Source organism: Polypterus senegalus, chromosome 5 (genome assembly GCF_016835505.1).
Source record: "Polypterus senegalus isolate Bchr_013 chromosome 5, ASM1683550v1, whole genome shotgun sequence".
In the NCBI taxonomy this organism is placed as follows: Eukaryota; Metazoa; Chordata; class Cladistia; order Polypteriformes; family Polypteridae; genus Polypterus; species Polypterus senegalus.
In genome coordinates, this window is record NC_053158.1 from 155608005 (window position 1) to 155627737 (window position 19733).

The window sequence follows — 19733 nt, forward strand, 5'->3', positions numbered from 1 at the left end:
ATATTTCACAAAGCATCAATCAAAGAAGGGAAATTGTAGTATTTTGTTTTAAAACAACAGTGGCATGATGGCATTGGGGGTTGCACTGCTACTTAACAGATCCAAAGTCATATTCCAACTTTTGCACATCATGTGTGGAGCATGCATGTGTTTGTGTACTTTTTTTCTGAATAACATGGAATTCTGACACTTCCCAAAGGTTAGATGGTTGTGTTGAATCCTAACTTTGAATTGGCACTATTTGAGTGAGAGTAGGTCTATGAATGAATATGCTATGTGATAAATAGCAGTCCTTCCTGACTAAGTTCCTACCTGGTCCCCAGTGCTGCTAGCATTGCTTATAACTTTACACAACCATTTACTGGAGTAAAGCGAGATTAAAAAAGGTATGCCTGTTTAAAAATAAATAGTAATTGTGGTATTATTTAAAAGCATGTGCTGTACAATTTGGTTGGAACAAACAAAACTCATTTATTTCTTATTAGACATTGTAGAAATATAAATAGTTTTTGGTCATTGACCTTTGTTGTACTGTAAAATATTTATTATGAGAATGATCTGAAGTGAAAACATTACTACTCAATCCCTGAATTCTGGACATTCCAATACCACAGATTTTAATGTTAGGATATATAAAATTAGTCTTGACTTTTCATGTTTCTTTTCCTGTCTAGATGGATTTTACTAAATCCAACAGCTCTTGGCAAATTTCTCCTTCACTGAGTATGAAAGATAGTCCAGCTACAGTATATCAGATCCTGACTATTCTCATCTGTCATACAAATTATTGAAAAACATTTTTGTATTTTCAAGTCATCATCTCAGCAAAACGCAACGGACTGATTCTGCTTACTGATGTACTTCTGAAAAGACATTTTGTAGTAAGTTGCTTTTGTAAGATGTTTTTAAATGCCTCCTATAATGGGATTCATACCAGACTATGATTGTTTTAATAATAGCATGTGCATAGCTGCCTTTCACTCTGCATTGATAAATTATCCTTTTGATTAGGCCCTGGACATTATGTTTGTAAATCCCTTAACAGAGATTAAGAGTTTACAGCAGAGTCAGGTGTTGCAAGAATTTTAGTTCACATTTCAATCAGCTTCACATTATCTTTCAAAAAATATAAACTTAATTTTGAAAGCCCATTATGAAAGTATTGCCTTATACAGTACTTCGAAAGTTATTGGAGATAAATTTCCAGGCAAAGTTAAAATTTGAGCATGAAGTTGAAGTATATTTTTTTTTTTTGAGAAGAAGGTAATATTATAAAAGTGAATCAGATGCCCTTAGTAATGTCCACATTATGATATAAGTAAATTTAATACAATTGAGAAAAATGTAAATATTTCTATCTCTCCATTATAAAAAAAAAATCTTGGGAGGGAGACTAGGGAGACAAGACGTGATTTTCTCAGATCTTCTTCTCGGAAGACAATTTGACGTCCCGCGAGAGGCAGTTTAACGTCACATGAGACAAGGCAGTGAGACAACATTTAAAACAAGTTTGTGGACATCTAACCTAGCAGTTGTTGGAATGCTTCTTGCAGAACCACGTCATGTGCTCCCAGCTCTTAAGACAATGACAAGTGACAAGCAGAACATGCAGCTCGCCAGCAGCAGCAAGACAGCAGATAATCCGACCTCTTCTCTTTAGCGTGTGTTCAGACCCCTTCACCCGCTCACAACGCGAATGGCAGAGATGCAAAGTGGCAAAAGGACAGCTGCTGTACAGGCTTTGAAATGATCGATGCGCAGTGCGACAAGCAGAAAACACAGCTCGCCAGCAGCAACAAGCCAGCAGATAATCGGACCACTTCTCCTTACCGTGCGTTTTTCTGTACAAAAACTATGTTGACTATTCTAATCAATATATCACTTTCTCCATCAAATTAGGACTAAGTAACTAAAGTCTTGCAGCATGTATTGGACACTTTAGTCTAAAAGTGTTTAAAAATCAACAAAAACTAATATGTCAAAATATCTTGGTTTAATTAAGAAATCTAGCACCAAGGCTATTCAATATGCTTAGTGCTTATATTTTCTGATTTTATTCAGATAGTCTGCTATTTTCTCAGCTTTGTTATGAGTCAGCCATGGTCAGTTTACAAACTTTTAGGTTTTCTTTAGTTAACTACTGGGATCATACTTGGTCTTGGCCTCATTTTTTGTACCAATACTCCACTTTCATTTGAATGTCAATTTTTATATGGATGGAGTGAACTACCAATAGTGGCATTGTTTAAGAACCATTAGGGTTTTGTTTAAAAGATGAACTGAAATAGTAACATGGAAGATGAACAGTACAACGACAAAGTTGAAAAATTAGGTTGTTGAGCAGATGACAGCCTGAGTTGAAAAACATTACTAGAACACAGCCAATGTTGTACTCAGGAAAATGTTAGCCAATCCACCTGCAGCTATAGACTCTTCAGTATGTGAGCGACCCTCCATGCTAGTGTTTAGATCTGGACGGTGTATGTGCCCAAAAAAGAAGTGTGACTGCATTCTTGTACCATTGCTTGTGTAATGAGGTGTCAGCATGTGTTTTTCGAGGCATTACACTTGTACTTTGTGAGCATGTCCGTTTCGATCAAACATAGGAAGCTCTGCAGTCAACTTGTGACTTTATGCTGTAGGAAGATATGTAAATAAATCAAGGTAAATAACATTTGATCTGGCTTTTATATACAAAGTACAGCAACAGCAAAAGTGAAATGTGCATTCTTTCTCTGATGTAGAACCCTCATCATCATCCGAGTTCACCTCTGTTATAGCACATCTTTATGTGAAAATAGCAGTGTCAGATCAGGGGGGAGCATGAGCGTGACAGGGAGAATAAAACTGAATAATAAAAAAAGTACCATAAATTTATACTGGCTGTTACAGACTCAAATCAAATGTATGTTTTTATTCTATAATAGTAAGAATAAGAGCAGCTCATTTCTCAAAACGAAGGTGTCCGTGGTTGAACCTGTGCCCTTTTGATTACCAGTCAGCAGTTCTTACCCTTTGCAACCAAAGCGGTCATATTAAGGGCATGTCAATGTTGCACCCTAATGTAGGTTCTTTTTCTGCAGTTATATTCTTGAATAAAACCGCATTTGCTTTGTTATACTTGTACCTTTTGTGAAAGTGTTTATTTGATATTTGGACTTCAGGCTTCACACATTATACACTTCATATCTACATTTTGTCAATTATTACTAAAACATGAAAAACGTTTCTGTTTTAACAATGTGTTTACATAGATTGTTGTGGACACATAACACACGTGAAATGCATGTATTCCAAATAGAGGTATATAATTTTGTGTTTGTGCTCATCGACACATGTATATCAAAAAAGACACTGACATGGAGGTGTGAAGGGATTTAAGATTACGAGTTTTTTCATAGGCTTTGGTAATTCTAGTGTTAGCTGAAAAGCAGTGTCATGCTAAACAACTTGCAGACACATATGTAATAGTACTTCCAAATTATTCTATCTCAAAAAATACAACTGGCTCTGTAACATCCATCAATATTTGCTGTTTAAGTTAAAACTTGACCCACATAAGTTGCTGTGAATAAATAATGAAATAAATACAGTATAATTTCTTCAGGTAGGCAGTGCTAAAAATTTGTATAAACCATAGACAGGGACTCTCTTTTTTATTTACTGGGGCAAATGAAAATATAACATGATTACAAATATAGCTTTGACTTCAAAACACTAATTGTTAATACGTTAAGTTTTAAATGCAGCTGTATAATATGGCCCTCCTAATTTAAGTTGTTGCCTTTGCCCCTGCATTCAGTGTATTAAGTACATTGTTATACATTGTTTAACAGGTCACCAGAGGCATCTGGAACATAGATAGGATTGTCGTGCATCACTTTAAACAGCACACCTAATCACTTATAATGATAATATACAAATCAGTTTGTTTTTTTTGTTCCTGTTATTTAAGTATTTATTATTTTTACATTTCTTTATTTGTATAAGCTTACAATACATATTTAAACTAAGCTGTTCTTTGTTTTTTGACATTACAACTTAATCCACTTTGACTAATTGTAACTTAGTTTCAGATATGTTAAAAATATATAAAAAAATCTAATTTATCATCACAGGGCATGATGTGTTAATGGATGGCTTTGATAAATTGAAGAACTGCTGTCTATTCTTAGTCTAAATCCAGGCACTTATTTTATTTTCTTTTTATATAGCATAATTTGCTATTGTGCATTGCTGGTGCCCAGTTCAGCACCTCCTGCATCTACATGGAGTTTGTTAATACTTCTCATATCTGCATTAGCTTTATCCAGTTACTTTTTAACGACCTCTTGGAGGTGTTGCGTTAGCCTAATATGTAACTTTATTTGCCCATGATTGTGTCCTATAGTGGATTGGTATCCCATCCAAAGTTAGTTCCTGTGTAGAGCCTTATGCTGCAAACGTTGATTCAAGATCCCTTTAATATACTGAGCAGGTGCAGTAAAGCTATTGATTGTTCCCTGTTTCATTTTTTGTTTATTTTTTAGTTGATATTATTATGACTGCCACATACATAATAAATTAGATAGATAGATATTTAGATCTATACTGTTGTTGCTGGTTGAAGCTACTTGTGACATAATCCATAGGCGGTTAACCATAGACAGTATTCACTTATTTGCATACATGCTGTATTCAACTAAACATTGTAAGTTTCTTTTTTAAGTTTGCAGCATAATTACATTTGCTCAATTAAATGCCTTGTGATTGGCTTGCTTTGATATAATTGTACATGTAGGCACACCTACCAGTGGGTGCAGTACTTTTCATCAGGCATCAGAAAATGTAATGCATTTTTAGTTTTAAACTATTCTTTTGTTTATGACAAGTAGCTTCCTTTTATTAGCATATCACAACCCCATCTTCCATTAACAGAAAGTAAATGTTCCTTACTTATGCAAGGTCAAATGTACCAATAAAGTCTGACCCCATTGTATTATTGTGGAGATCTTTTTCAACTATTTATCAGACTTGGAGCGCTTATGATAAGTGGCTGCCTTGAGTACTGTGCCAGGGGAAGTTACAGTATGTCCCTGACAGTAGAAAAAGGCAAAGTGGCTTTTCTTGTTGCTGGTGGTTCTTAACATGTCTTTGCTATTATGAAACTGGTAAGCTTTTACCTTTTCTTTATCTTTCTGTAATATTAGGGCGCAACTGTCTCCCTGTGGCAAACAGTGTACCAAGTTGTAGTGTTAGTACCACCCAGGTCTCATTCCTCTTAAATAGATTTTTATTTTTTTTTTTTTTGCACTGAAGGTGGAGTGAACTGAAGTCCACTAGAAAAACTGCTCAACCTCCACTCCAACCCATGCAGAGTCAAAAATGTAGAATGTAAATATATTTATTTATATTTTGACTGCATGAGAAATTCCATAACAGCTGTTCATTTTATAAACTTACATTATTGGTCCTATAAGTTTACTTGAGGAATTCTGTATAAAATTTGAATGAATGAATGTTTATTTTTGTGCATTACTAATTTTTATCTGCACATTAATGAGTAGTTTTGTTTTTTTTTTTTTGGTTTGATTAAGTTGTATGTTGTTAAATTATCTCCTGTTATAAAGGCCAATTTAATACATAAATACAGTATTTGCTGAATATACTGTACAATGTATTTCCTTTGGGTTTCAAAGTCAGTCAGTCAGTCATTCTCCAACCCGCTATATCCTAACACAGGGTTACGGGGGGTCTGCTGGAGCCAATCCCAGCCAACACAGGGCGCAAGGTAGGAACAAACCCCGGGCATGGTGCCAGTCCACTACAGGGCACACACACACACAAACACACCAAGTACATACTAGGGACAATTTAGGATCGGCAATGCACCTAACCTTCATGTTTTGGGACTGTGGGAGGAAATCAGAGCACCCAGAGGAAACCCACGCAGACACGGGGAGAACATGCAAACTCCACGCAGGGAGGACCCAGGAAGCGAACCCAGGTCTCCTAACTGCAAGACAGCAGTGCTACCACTGCGCCACAGTGCTGCCTGGCACCATGTTACAGAGGTATACAATAAAATTACATTTTGTTATGGAAAGCAATAAGGTTTAACACTTGCAACAGATATGCTGAGAATTTTTTGATCAACATATTTATAAAAATCCTTCTAATTCCTACCTCAGAAACTGTAACTAAATTATTTGGAAGCCACAAGCTATTACTCATAAATATACATAAATATGACTAACAGGCAGAAATCAGATCTTCAATTTATGTATCTTGTTATTTGTAATTTTTATTCATGCATATATCTCACACTAAATTGTTCTCATAATGAGATAAGCATTTGCATGTCTATAAAACAAGGTTTACTTCATTTGTCACTAATATAATTAGATACTGCTAAGCAGAAGTCAGTGTTTTGAGAGAATATTGGGATTTATCTAAGATGATTTGTGGATTCTCGTCGTATAGTAGTATGGGTTCTTGATGGGGCCAGGATTTCTTTAATAATTCACCTTTCTGTTTTGGTCTAGTCAAGATAATCTTTCTTTCTTTCTTTCTTTCTTTCTTTCTTTCTTTCTTTCTTTCTTTCTTTCTTTCTTTCTTTCTTTCTTACGATTTAAACTTTGTACAATCTTTGTATGTAAATAATTTAGTATGTTACAATAGTATTGTATCTCCTTCCTTACAAAACACCTTGGGATGGTGCTTCACTAAGAAGCTCTAATCCATAAATGTTGTTTGTTTGTTTAACATGTATTTCAGAGAAGCTCACAAAGAATGTATATTTAGCATGTCAATATGAACATACAGTGCATCCGAAAAATATTCACAGTGCATCACTTTTTCCACATTTTGTTATGTTATAGCCTTATTCCAAAATTGGTTAAATTCATTTTTTTCCTCAGAATTCTACACACAACACCCCATAATGACAATGTGAAAAAAGTTTACTTGAGGTTTTTGCAAATTTATTAAAAATAAAAAAAACTGAGAAATCACATGTACATAAGTATTCACAGCCTTTGCCATGAAGCTTAAAATTGAGCTCAGGTGCATCCTGTTTCCCCTGATCATCCTTGAGATGTTTCTGCAGCAATTGGAGTCCACCTGTGGTAAATTCAGTTGATTGGACATGATTTGGAAAGGCACACACCTGTCTATATAAGGTCCCACAGTTGACAGTTCATGTCAGAGCACAAACCAAGCATGAAGTCAAAGGAATTGTATACAGACCTCCGAGACAGGATTATCTCAAGGCACAAATCTGGGGAAGATTACAGAAAGATTTCTGCCGCTTTGAAGGTCCCAATGAGCACAGTGGCCTTCATCATCAGTAAGTGGAAGAAGTTCACAACCACCAGGACTCTTCCTAGAGCTGGCCGGCCATCTAAACTGAGCGATCGGGGAAGAAATGCCTTAGTCAGGAAGGTGACCAAGAACCCGATGGTCACTCTGTCAGAGCTCCAGAGGTAAACTCCTTAGTAAAAGGCACATGGCAGCCCACCTGAAGTTTGCCAAAAGGCATCCGAAGGACTCTCAGACCCTGAGAAACAAAATTCTCTGGTCTTATGAGACAAAGATTGAACTCTTTGGTGTGAATGCCAGGTGTCACGTTTGGAGGAAACCAGGCACCACTCATCAATCACCAGGCCAATACCATCCCTACAGTGAAGCATGGTGGTGGCAGCATCATGCTGTGGGGATGTTTTTCAGTGGCAGGAACAGGGAGACTAGTCAGGATAAAGGGAAAGATGACTGCAGCAATGTACAGAGACATCCTGGATGAAAACCTGCTATAGAGCGCTCTTGACCTCAGACTGGGTCGACAGTTCATCTTTCAGCAGGACAACGACCCTAAGCACACAGCCAAGATATCAAAGGATTGGCTTCAGGACAACTCTGTGAATGTCCTTGAGTGGCCCAGATTTGAATCCGATTGAACATCTCTGGAGAGATCTTAAAATGGCTGTGCACCGACGCTTCCCATCCAACCTGATGGAGCGTGAGAGGTGCTGCAAAGAGGAATGGGCGAAACTGGCCAAGGATAGGTGTGCCAAGCTTGTGGTATCATATTCAAAAAGACTTGAGGCTGTAATTGCTGCCAAAGGTGCATCGACAAAGTATTGAGCAAAGGCTGTGAATACTTATGTACATGTGATTTCTCAGTTTTTTTTATTTTTAATAAATTTGCAAAAACCTCAAGTAAACTTTTTTCACGTTGTCATTATGGTGTGTTGTGTGTAGAATTCTGAGGAAAAAATGAATTTAATCCATTTTGAAATAAGGCTGTAACATAAAGAAATGTGGAAAAAGTGATGCGCTGTGAATACTTTCCGGATGCACTGTATATAGCTTCTATTAGTTTGGAGACAATAGATTCCATGTGGCCTTTTCTTTAATTATGATGAGAATATTAGAATGTTGAGTACTTCTTGCCTGGTATTTACAACACGTGTCTTTTGAGTCCTTTCTATCAGCAAGTAAAACTGAGCATCGGTTTAAGGTGCAGTTCCTAATTTTTTCCTATTAAGAATTATTACATTAAAAATGTTCTCTGAAAATTTTCATGTAAGGAAGACACGGATTTCAAGGTACGGTAAACACCCTTATTTGGTAAGGTAGTTATTCACAGTAATTAGAGTGGCAGAGAGTGGCAACATGTTACATGTTGATTAGCACTATGTACACATGATAATAATGATCCTATAAATCACTTTTTTAACCTCCTAGAATCTGGTGTTGGATAGTGGAAGTGTGTGAGCAGGAAATTCAATGTAGAAAGTGAAAGTGTCCTTATTGTTTTGTATTGTAGTAAACAGAGGTTGGACGTGTTTCTGCACAACCACTTAACCATATAAGCTTACATTATTTGTCCATATTAGATCAAGATCAGATAAATGTGGAGGGCTGGTGTCAAGAAAGACATCCAGCTATAAAAATCATGCCAAGACAAGTGGACAAAGCTACCGTCCAGAAGTAAAATTTAAAAACTTTCAGAAATGTTAATGACAGCATCAATGAAGCTGTGGTGTAAATTATAAGAGCAGAATTGGAAAATGTTTTTTGTTAGCTGAAGATCCTGGGCTGGCTATTTTATTGTCAGTTTACAGTGATGCATTATTTTACTTTGGGTCATTTACTATTAGACCTGCATCTGTTGACAGTAATATAACATTAGTTTGCTCTGGGTCACTTAGTGATAGTCCAGCATCAATTGTTAGAAGCATCTGCCAACACTTGTATTCATGTCCCATAGGTTTATAATATGAAATAAGGAAAAGCATTTTTTTTTTTTAACAAAAGAAAAGAAAGTAGCTGTATTGTTGGCATTAACTGGTATTGGCATGCAACTGCTGATCCTCCTTTATTAAACTTGTGATTGTCTCCCCTTGCCCTAATGAGCCACGACCTTGCTTGCTAGTGATCTCCAGGGAATATTTCATTCAAAACTATCTTCTTAGTTATAACAGGCATGATTTTAATCAAGCTTTTAATCTATTAATTTTCATTTTATCCCCTGGTGCTGACCTCCAATGTCAAAAAATGGTTTCATAGTGCTGTATTACTTTCAAGGCTGTGCAACTTAGGCTCACAATAATATTAAGTAGAATAAGCATGCCTGCACCATTACTCCTGCTGAATTTAGCCCTAATTAAAGCTTAATATAATGTCAATTTAAATTAAAAGAGCAAGCATGAACAGGCCCCACTGGCCTGGATAGTGCTAATCTTAATCAGTAACCTGAACAGAACATGAAATCAAATTCTTTTAGCAGCAGAAAAATGACAGGAACGGCTGACATTATAAATTAGGAATATTAAGCCACATTAAATTAAAGTACATGACCTCAGCTATATGTGGGTACTCCATACAGGCTTCATTGAAATGAGCTGAGGAGTATACTTTAGATGGGCCCTAACCCTGGGTGGTAGTAACTTTTAAGCTTTATTCCAAGATTTGTTTTCTTTCTTTTTTCTTTCAGTGAAACAAGCATATAGGAACAAAAGGTAATTTATAGCATTTATACTTGTTTAACATGAGCCTTAAGCAAAATGTTATATCAAGTGAATTTTACTCTTAAGACAGCGGTACAGTGAAAGAAACATTAATTTAAAATGACTTGTGTAAAAAGAATGTGGTTTGATTTAGAGGCACTCTTTCTGTTGTTGTTTAAAATCTGTGTAAACATTTTTTCTCTTCATTCCTATTGTTAGTCATCATATTTCACTGCAACTTATTTCATACACTAGTAACCGACAACTTTAAATTCTTTATTTTGGTAAATTTTGGTTAGTTTCCCTACTTTGTTATTTTATTGAAATTATTAAAATCAAGTAACATTCCATACAAACAAGTCAAATTTACAAAATTAAATTCAATTCACCCCCCCCATAACAAAGAGAAGAAGGCTAACAGTCATTGTATAACTTTAAGAGCAGAAAAAAGGGAAGAGAATCCTTTTCCCCAATATAAAAGCTTATTCTAAAATGTTTATTAGATCCTGACAGTTTATATAAAAAAGTTTTGAACAGATCTTCTAAGTGAGAATTTTATTTTTTCCAATTTCAAACAGTACATAACAGTTAAGTCAGTTACCCAATGACTTAAGAGAGGTGGGCTAGGATTCTTCCAGGTGAGCAAGATAAGTCTATGTGCTACTAGTGAAGTAAAGGCAATTACAATTTGTTCGTCCTTCTCCAATTTAAGCCGATCTGGGAGTACACAGAACATAACTGTTAATGAATTAGGAGTGATTGTGACACTGGGAGTATCTGATAGGCATTTCAAAATTTTGGTCCCGCATGATGTTAATTTGATACATGCCCAAAACAAGGCTGGAGCTGGACTGCAGTGTTCGGCAGTTGGATCTTGCCCAGGAAACATTTTAGACAATTTTAATCAAGATGGATGTGCGTGATAAAAGATTTATGAATAATGAATCCTGAATAATTGTATGTTTTGCTACTTTTATTAAGTAAATCTTTTTTTTTTGGTTATTTATGATGCATAGTTTGGTAGCACTGTAGTTAACACTCCCATCATGTATCTCCTTTACTGTTACTATCTGTGTAGAGTTTGCATGTATTGTTTTCTGTCAATGAGAGATAAAATTGCCTTAAAAGATACAAAATGATGATTTTTTTCAATGTTATGATTTGTGAAAGAGCGTATTTGTAATCATAATTTTGTTACTATGGTGGATAAAGATGTAACAAACGGCAATAAATATGTTAAGCACTGTTGTGATGGATGGCAAGGACAGACTGGCATCCCAGCCAGAATGACGCTCAACCCTTTACCTGGTAGGAAGGCCGAGTTAGTGGATGGACAGGGTTAGAGTCTCTCAAGAGTGCATGTTCCTCTGACATGCTTGGTGGAGCATTCCTGGGCTGGTAGACCCATTCATGTGCCCACAGGGTGAGCTGCAGGGAAGGCAACTTTTTTGTGACTCCTGCATGAACCGGGAGTGTGCTCCTTGCAATGTCCTACAACTGGAACTACTCTTGGGTCCAGCATAAAGGGGATCATCTCCATTCAGTCAGGCAGTCAAAGTAAGTAGAAGGTGGACAACACTCACCTGGGAGATGTGGAAGAAAACATAAAAAAAGAATAATAGTGAGATTGTGGATTGTGAAGAGCCTGCGAAAAGGTACTCTGTAAATAAAACTTTCTTTTTTGCACCCACAACTGTGGCTGAACTACTGTGACTGTGGTTTATTCCTGTGTGATAGCCCCTAGTGGCTGCATTTTTCATATCTTTTTATCCATCCATCCATTGTCTAACCCGCTGAATCCGAATACAGGGTCACGGGGGTCTGCTGGAGCCAATCCCAGCCAACACAGGGCACAAGGCAGGAACCAATCCTGGGCAGGGTGCCAACCCACCGCAGGACACACACAAACACACCCACACACCAAGCACACACTAGGGCCAATTTAGAATCGCCAATCCACCCAACCGGCATGTCTTTGGATTGTGGGAGGAAACCGGAGCGCCCGGAGGAAACCCACGCAGACACGGGGAGAACATGCAAACTCCACGCATGGAGGACCCGGGAAGCGAACCCGGGTCTCCTAACTGCAAAGCAGCAGCGCTACCACTGCGCCACTGTGCCGCCCATATCTTTTTATGGTTATTCTAATTAGAAAATTTGTACACAGCCATAAGCTGGAGTAAAACATTTGACCATATCTGTTCCAATATCTCTCACAAGTAGTTAAGTGAATATGCCTACTTTTGATTTTTAAATAACTGTGGATTCACAAAACTTAATGGTATGAGAACTCACTTATTTGTTGTGTTTAATTTTTTTAAACAATAAGACAAATCATACATAATTGAATTAGAAATATTTAGGAGTTGTCAAGAAACTGTTACTGACATAATTACAGTGACATCTAAGGAAGCAAAATGGTATTAATTAAATAGAACTCATCAGTAGATGAATTTGCAAAATAAATATAAATTTGTTTTTGTTTTTAAAAGATTTTTGAGGTAAAAAGGTTTCAAAAAAATTGAAAAGTGATGCACTGTCTATTTTGTATTGACCTACCAAGGTCATGATGGAGCATCACACACTCCAAGTGTTATCTTTTCAGGATGCAGGAGTTGCTGGGGGAATTAAATTAAACCTGCTTCTTCACAATTACAGCATAGATGCATTCATTTATCCTTAGACACTTGTGTAAAGCTGTATGTTGAGCACCAGAAGAAACACAAAAAAGCCACAAATTTTACAGCATAATTGTAGTTTAAACTGAAAGGTTTGTGATTTCGGAACACATATGTGATAAGTGGTTCATAACACTGTGTTGATTTCAAATAAATAATCACACCTTGCAACAGTGCAGGCTCTAATCAGGTGCGAGTGCACTTCACCCAGAGGACAGCTGGGGTGCCTGCCTGATTACGAAGACACGTGCAAGTAAGTGCATCAGGCAGATGCCTCATTAAGTCCTCGGTGGATGCAGCGTCTTAACACCTGTGTCCTGTTTGGAGCATTAGTATAAAAGGAACCTGCTCAGGACAGACTGGGGAACAGAAGAAAGTCAACAGCCGTGAGAACAGCATCAGTAGGAGAGGCAGGAAGAACCAGCCAGAGTGTATGAAAGGCAACGTGGTGGATGTCCCATGACTGAGCAAAGGATTGACCCCAAGCGGTCTGGCTGATGCTGCTCGAGCCAAGATAGGGGTCAGCTGGAGAGGACCATAGCTTCTAGTGTCTCCACCAGCTGAGTGTGCAGTGGCCTCATCAGATGGAACAAGAACCCAATAACTATGGTTTTATTCTTGTTTAAAGTTCTGGATTTCAACCACACAGATGTTCACTGTTTTAATTAATTATTTATGTATTGGAGTTTTTGAAACACTGCTCTTTGGACACTTTGTTTTTGACTGTTTTTTAATAAAAGCACTTGGCACATTTATGCACTAACCCCTTGCTTTGTGAGTGAGTGCCCTCATCCACTGGCTCAGCCTCAGGTACGTTATCGGCTGCAGCGGATTCAGAGACTCCCCAGATGGGCCTGGTAGCATGGCGCCATCCTGCACCATCACCATATGCCTTCTTTATTTATGAGGTATGTTTATGACAACAAAACAGCAAGTTGGGAGTGATTTATTTTATTCACAAATTCTTGGAACAATCTTTCCTGAGGAAAGTATACTGGACATGTTTGCTTCCTTTTTTCAGAGTAAAAGGTTTAGGAATAATTTTCATGTAGCAGCTAGTATTACAAAACCAGAGTTGCAAACGGGAAGTGCTATATCGCAATATCCTAAAGTAAAATGCACAACTTTGCCTTTCACATAAAATGGTTGGTAATTGGACATGCCAGGGTTGTGGCATTCAAATGAAAACTATAAAGTGGTAACATTGTGAAATGCATTACTTTGGTGTGTGGGAGGCAAACCAATGAAGCTCCCACAAAAATCCTGCACAATTTCACATATTTCAGTTTCAAAGTTATTCCATAATGCTGAACAGTTTGCCACTGCAATTATTTGCCACAATTGACAAAATGAAGTCCAAGAAACCACACCTCTGGGGTCGAAATTTGCCTTATATAGCAATAGGAAATGAAGTGAAGACAGTAATCAGATTTTTGTTTTAATATGATTGGGCCTCACAAAAATACATTTTATTTTGAGCAAAAACAATATGGGTATGCACGTTCCCAGTATGTTTACAAACTGAAGACATGACTGAACACTTGGAAGCATTCTCTGCTTTAAAGGATGTATTCAGTGAGGTTTAAGAACAAAATCAAGAAAGTCTCATTTGCACAAGATAAGCACTGGGCTGTGGTTGTTGAAAAGGCAAGGGAACAACTGCTTGTGCAAGGTCAGTATTCCAGACTCCCATTTTAATATTCCCCAGTATCCAATTATGTGACTGCTACATAATAGACATTGTTATTCATAAGACCCAGACAAGAGGGGTTGGGTTTGAGCAGGTAAAATGAAGGCGCTCCAGCCAGTTTCTGACACTGGTATTGCTTTGACTGTTTAAAATATTTTGTGAAAACATTTCAACTGGCTCTCGTGTTCCACTTAGATCCGGACAGAAGTCCAGAGTTTTGTTTAATTCCATGATTTTCACCTTACGAGTAACATTTTGACAGAGCTTTGTAGAGGTTCTTTGTTCAGTTTATAATATGCCACTGCTTGGTGCAGAATAAAACTGAACATTTTTAACAAATTCAACAATGGGAGATGTTCAGGCAGTAGTAGTTTTAGCAGGTCTTTGTGAGTAATGGGGTGACACTAAAAAGACACAGTGAGAGTCATTAAAAGCTTAGACTTTTATTATCCCATTTGTTAGCAACAGTTACTGCAGTATGTACTTTGGCACTGTTTATTTAAACAGAGCTGTACTAGAACTAGTCCTTAAATATGCAGATTTACTTGTGAAGCAATTGATGGGTGTGCAATTAGCAGTAACACTTTGGTAGTGTCTGCGTTAGGCTGGCAGTGTGCTCAGGGCTTATTCCTGCCTTGCCCCTACTCTAGCTGGGATAGGTTCCAGCACCTCCTGCAACCCTGTTCAGGACTAAGTAGGTTAGACAATGACTGACTGACTTTGATGTTTGATTGTCCAAAAGACAAATAATATATGTGATGCCTGATGGAGATACATGAGCAATATCCTTTGTACTGTAAATGTTATCTCCACAATGTAATTAATTGTAACTACCAGCAAAAAGTTGAATTGGGCAGTAAATAACATGGTTTATATCATGTATTGGTTTAGATTTATGGGATTTTTGATATATTTTTGCCTTGTATGGACGTCATAGATGTAGTAGTGAATAAATCCAACGGTATTGAATGAAACACTTCATATTGGTATTACTTTGTATAATTTATTTTTATTGCTGTTTAACTGCCGTTCAGAAAAAGAAAAAATGTTTACACTAGAGTGCAGCAGAGGGCCTTCTATAAACTTATTTCTGAGGGAAAAATAACTGTCACCATACTTTTTTTGAAAAGCATATTTAAATAACCATTTTTGAGATTAAGTAACAGGTAATGGTTGATATTCATGTTCCATTTATATAATTTATCAGCTTATATTTTATACTTTTCTGTAAAAGGTATTACAGTTAACTAAATGTAAATTATTGAAAAGAGCCCTAAAGGTTTATCTGTGGCAAGGTTAGGTTTTATATGTAGTCCATTTTAAACATTTTTTACATATTATATATTAACTAGCAAAATACCCGTGCTTCGCAGCGGAGAAGTAGTGTGTTAAAGAAGTTATGAAAAAGAAAAGGAAACATTTTAAAAATAACGTAACATGATTGTCAATGTAATTGTTTTGTCACTGTTATGAGTGTTGCTGTCATCAAGGATTTGATTATCATTATTTCTTTCAATCAGGTTTGTATTTGGAGGACGTGTTGTGTTCAAGTTACATTCCATGTTTGTCAACCATTATAAAGATAACAGGTTTCATTCATCGAAGTGTTCACTACCCAAATCGCTGCTCGTGAATCTAAGATGTTTAACAGGCATTCCCGGTATTAACTTGTGGATTTACCTGCGAATATTTAGCGGCAGCGTGTCTATGAACTTGTGAAATTGCCTGCTAGTATTTAGTGACAGCATCTCTATGAACTTGTGGATTTGCCTGCGAGTATTTAGCGGCAGCGTCTCTATTAAGTTGTGGATTTGCCTGCAAGTATTTAGCGACAGCATGTCTATTAACTTGTGGATTTTTCTGCGAGTATTTAGCCACAGCGGCTCTATGAACCTGTGGATTTTTCTGCGAGTATTTGGCGGCAGCATCACGAAGTTGTTTCCATCTAGCTGCATCAGAAAATGTACCACGATGTCTGGCACACCTCCTTTTTATTGTTTTCTCACAGCTTGGATTGCTGCTGTCATAATCGGTTTGAGTTTCATGGTTTGTTTCAATTACGTTAGTGTTTGCAGGACTTGTGTTGAAGTGACATTCACCATCTGTCAAGCGTTGTAAGCATACAACCGGCTTCATTGATAACTTCGCATTCAGCTTTTGAGAGTTGAAACATTCATAAACATCAAAGTGTCCACTACTCAAATCGTCACCTGTGAATCTAAGATGTTTAAGAGGCATTGGCGGTTCTCCAAAGGTGTAAAATATTTGGCCATTTCGGTACACTTGAAAGCGACAACCAAACAATTCAGCGGCAGCCATCAACTCACATGCAGAAGCATAGGCGAAGGGCTTAAGTATTTTACTCTTCTAGTGCCCCTGTGTAGTATAATTATTAGGGCCCACGATTTACCGCGGCAAGAAATGGTAAATTCTGCTGCATGTTTTTTTAAATTCCGCGGCGTACAGTGGCACGGCAAATGCAGTACCAGAACTCCATAAGACTAATTCATAACCCAAGCAAAATAAATGCAGTTTTACTTATTCTTAATCCCTAATAATAATCAGTCATAATTCGTAATACTAATCAAATAGGTGTATCATAGCGTTCACATCCGCACATTTTAATCCACAGATTTGCTTTAGGCAAATGATGCTGAAACATATGTAGGCATAATATTATTCTCAACAAACGATCAAATAATGTTTCTAAAGTCATTATTTATTGTTGAAGAAAACGGCACTGTAAGATCGTAGGATTTCTTGTGACAGAGAATATTGCAGTGGTGACAGCACCGATCCATATTTTGAGAACGAATGTTCCACATCAACAGAAGACATCAGCAACGCAATGTAAACTTTAGCAAAAGCTGCTAAGCGAGGCAGTCTGCCCTCTAAGGCACACCAAAAAGCAGTGATATCAGCTATAATTACTTCACGAGATACTATGTCCAGATAAGCTTGTCATTCATCTGCTGCCATCATTGTTGGCACTGATGGTGCATGATCAGCAAAATTCTTCGATAAGAGTGGTAGCTGTCGTGCATCAAATATTCTCACAGATCTGAATAGGTGTATTGCCGGCTGCTTGGTTCCCACAAAATATTTTTCAAGTTTAGCAGCAGCATTGTGCTTTGCATCTTCACAGCTGCTGGTTGCAATTGGAAATCTGGACGATTTCAGGCAAGACAGTAAGTCAGACACTTTGTTGTAGACATCGACAGCCATGAATGACTGTGCCTCAAAAGAAGTCAGAGTGTTCATAATTGGCGGGCAGTGAACAGATACAAATTCAAGTTCAGCTCTCAGCTCGTTAAGTTTATCAGTAATTTGCAGCAACGCCGACAGCTTCTTTAACTGGACTGTAACTCCACTGTGTCCGCTTTCAGTAGCAACGAACGAGATATTAATGAGATGATGCAATAGGATAAAGAAAGAACTTAAATAAGTAATCAAAACTAATCATACTAATATCAACATGCCTCAAATAGTGAGATTTCATTCAGATTTGGTATTTTCCGCGGCAGTTAGTTTAATTCTGCGGCATGGCGTTTTATCGCTGCAAAATCCTAAATTCTGCGGCGTGACATTAAATTCCGCGGGCCGCAGTAAATCGTGGGCCCTAGTAATTATCTCCTGTACCGTCATCAGTCCACACCTTGAACCTGTCCTAGTCATTCAATACATAAGGCACAGTGTTCCTCCGGATATCAAGATTGAGCCTGATATGGCCGTGCAGTATGCAACACAGAGAATGTAAAAGGCAGGTGGCATCACCGGGCATGGAAACCACTCGGTAAGTGACAGTTCTTTGATCGATGATGATCACTTCGACAGACATGTTAATGGGGGTACGGTTGGAACGGTAAAAGAATTGGGTACCTGAACAATGTAAACTAAGTCTAAAATACCTACACAATAACTATAATCGTAATGAATTAACAATAAAACAGCGGAGAAGCCGTGGATTAAATAAAAATGCTGCAGTTATCAGCAAGGAGACATGAATACCGTGGCGAAGCAAGGAAGGGAATGAAGAGACCAGAGCGACGGACGGCCTTATATGGGCAGGTAGCCAGTTACGTGGGAGGCGTGGGGACGGGGGACGCAATATTGGCAGGCAGCCAACTACGTGGAAGGCGTGGGGATGGGGGATGCAACTCCGCCTCACACAGCGACCGAGCTACAGGCTATGAACGTATATATGTACATAAGTAGGATTTAGTTATGACCGTTACGAGTAGAATTTCGTAATGAAACCTGCTTAACTTTTGTAAGTAACCTGTAAGGAATGAGCCTGCCAAATTTCAGCCTTCTACCTACATGGGAAGTTGGAGAATTAGTCATCATTGAGTCAGTGAGGGCTTTGCCTTTTATTAGTATAGATGAGTGTCTTTCATATTTACTTTTTTCTACTGTTTTCATTCTAATGCACTCATGTAGAAATCTTTAGATAATTTTACACCTACCTTCTTGCTTGCACAGTACATTTAGTAACTTCTGAATCATTATACTCATTAAACAGAACCAATATCGTACTGAACTTTTCTTTAGTTTTTCTAGTTTGCCACAATCTGTTTTTGCTGTTCATTATAGCAGTTTTTAATTATAAATAATTAGCTTTTCTACAGAATTGAAATATTAATATACTGTATGTATCTTAATTGAAGATCAGATTTCTGAATCTCACTGTGAACATATTTGTTGTTTAGAGATGTCACAAATGTTTATTTTTGGAGTATATTAAAAGCGTACGAAGCAAAACCCACCATAACTAAGTCCACCTGTTGTACAAATAAGTATCCATGTTGCTGCTGACACTAAAACGAGTTATTTTGTTTATTGCAAAACTATTTATTTTTTTGTTCTCATAAAAATGTTAATATACAATCCCAAAATAATATGTTAAAGATATATACATTGTCACACGTGTGTCTAGGGGACAGCTTTAGGTCAATGTTGAGGAAAGCAATACCACCCCAGGATGGGAAGGGGGGACAAATGGTAATGAACCCCAGATTGGGATTACTTTTACACTACTCTCTGGAACTACTTTCAGAAACAGGAATATTTTACAGGTGTTAAAAAAGGCAATCTTCTCTGGGCTGTTTCTTTCGCAGTCTCAGGTATCCATGAGTCTCGCTGCACAGTTAAACGACTTCTAACAGCACTTGTTTAGGTAACATATAGTAGGTATTTACCAATAAAACATAGGAGACTCGGACTATTGCCGATGGTCACATGTATATCTTTCTTCCCACAGTAAATCTTTTGTTAGTTTATGGCCCAAGTATAGTTTTTACTTCCAAAGCACTCAATAAGCTTATGATGTCACAGCCCCCGTTGTATGCTAATATTTAGAGAGACTGTGTTGTTACC

At 37.4% G+C, this 19733-nt stretch overlaps 1 protein-coding gene across 6 annotated transcripts in view; it reads left to right on the forward strand.

The window, feature by feature from the left end:
- wdr37 (WD repeat domain 37) overlaps nucleotides 1–19733 on the forward strand; it is a 156280-nt gene that overhangs the window by 126534 nt on the left and 10013 nt on the right. For 3 of the 6 annotated variants that reach the window (XM_039753534.1, XM_039753531.1, XM_039753529.1), the window contains one exon: nucleotides 5299–5373. The exons of 2 other annotated variants lie outside the window; for them this stretch is intronic. In XM_039753534.1, coding sequence (XP_039609468.1) covers nucleotides 5299–5373 — 75 coding nt within the window. Of the gene's footprint in view, nucleotides 1–5298; nucleotides 5374–9976; nucleotides 10002–19733 lie in introns of those variants that run through there. One more of the 6 variants, XM_039753535.1, reaches the window with a different exon arrangement.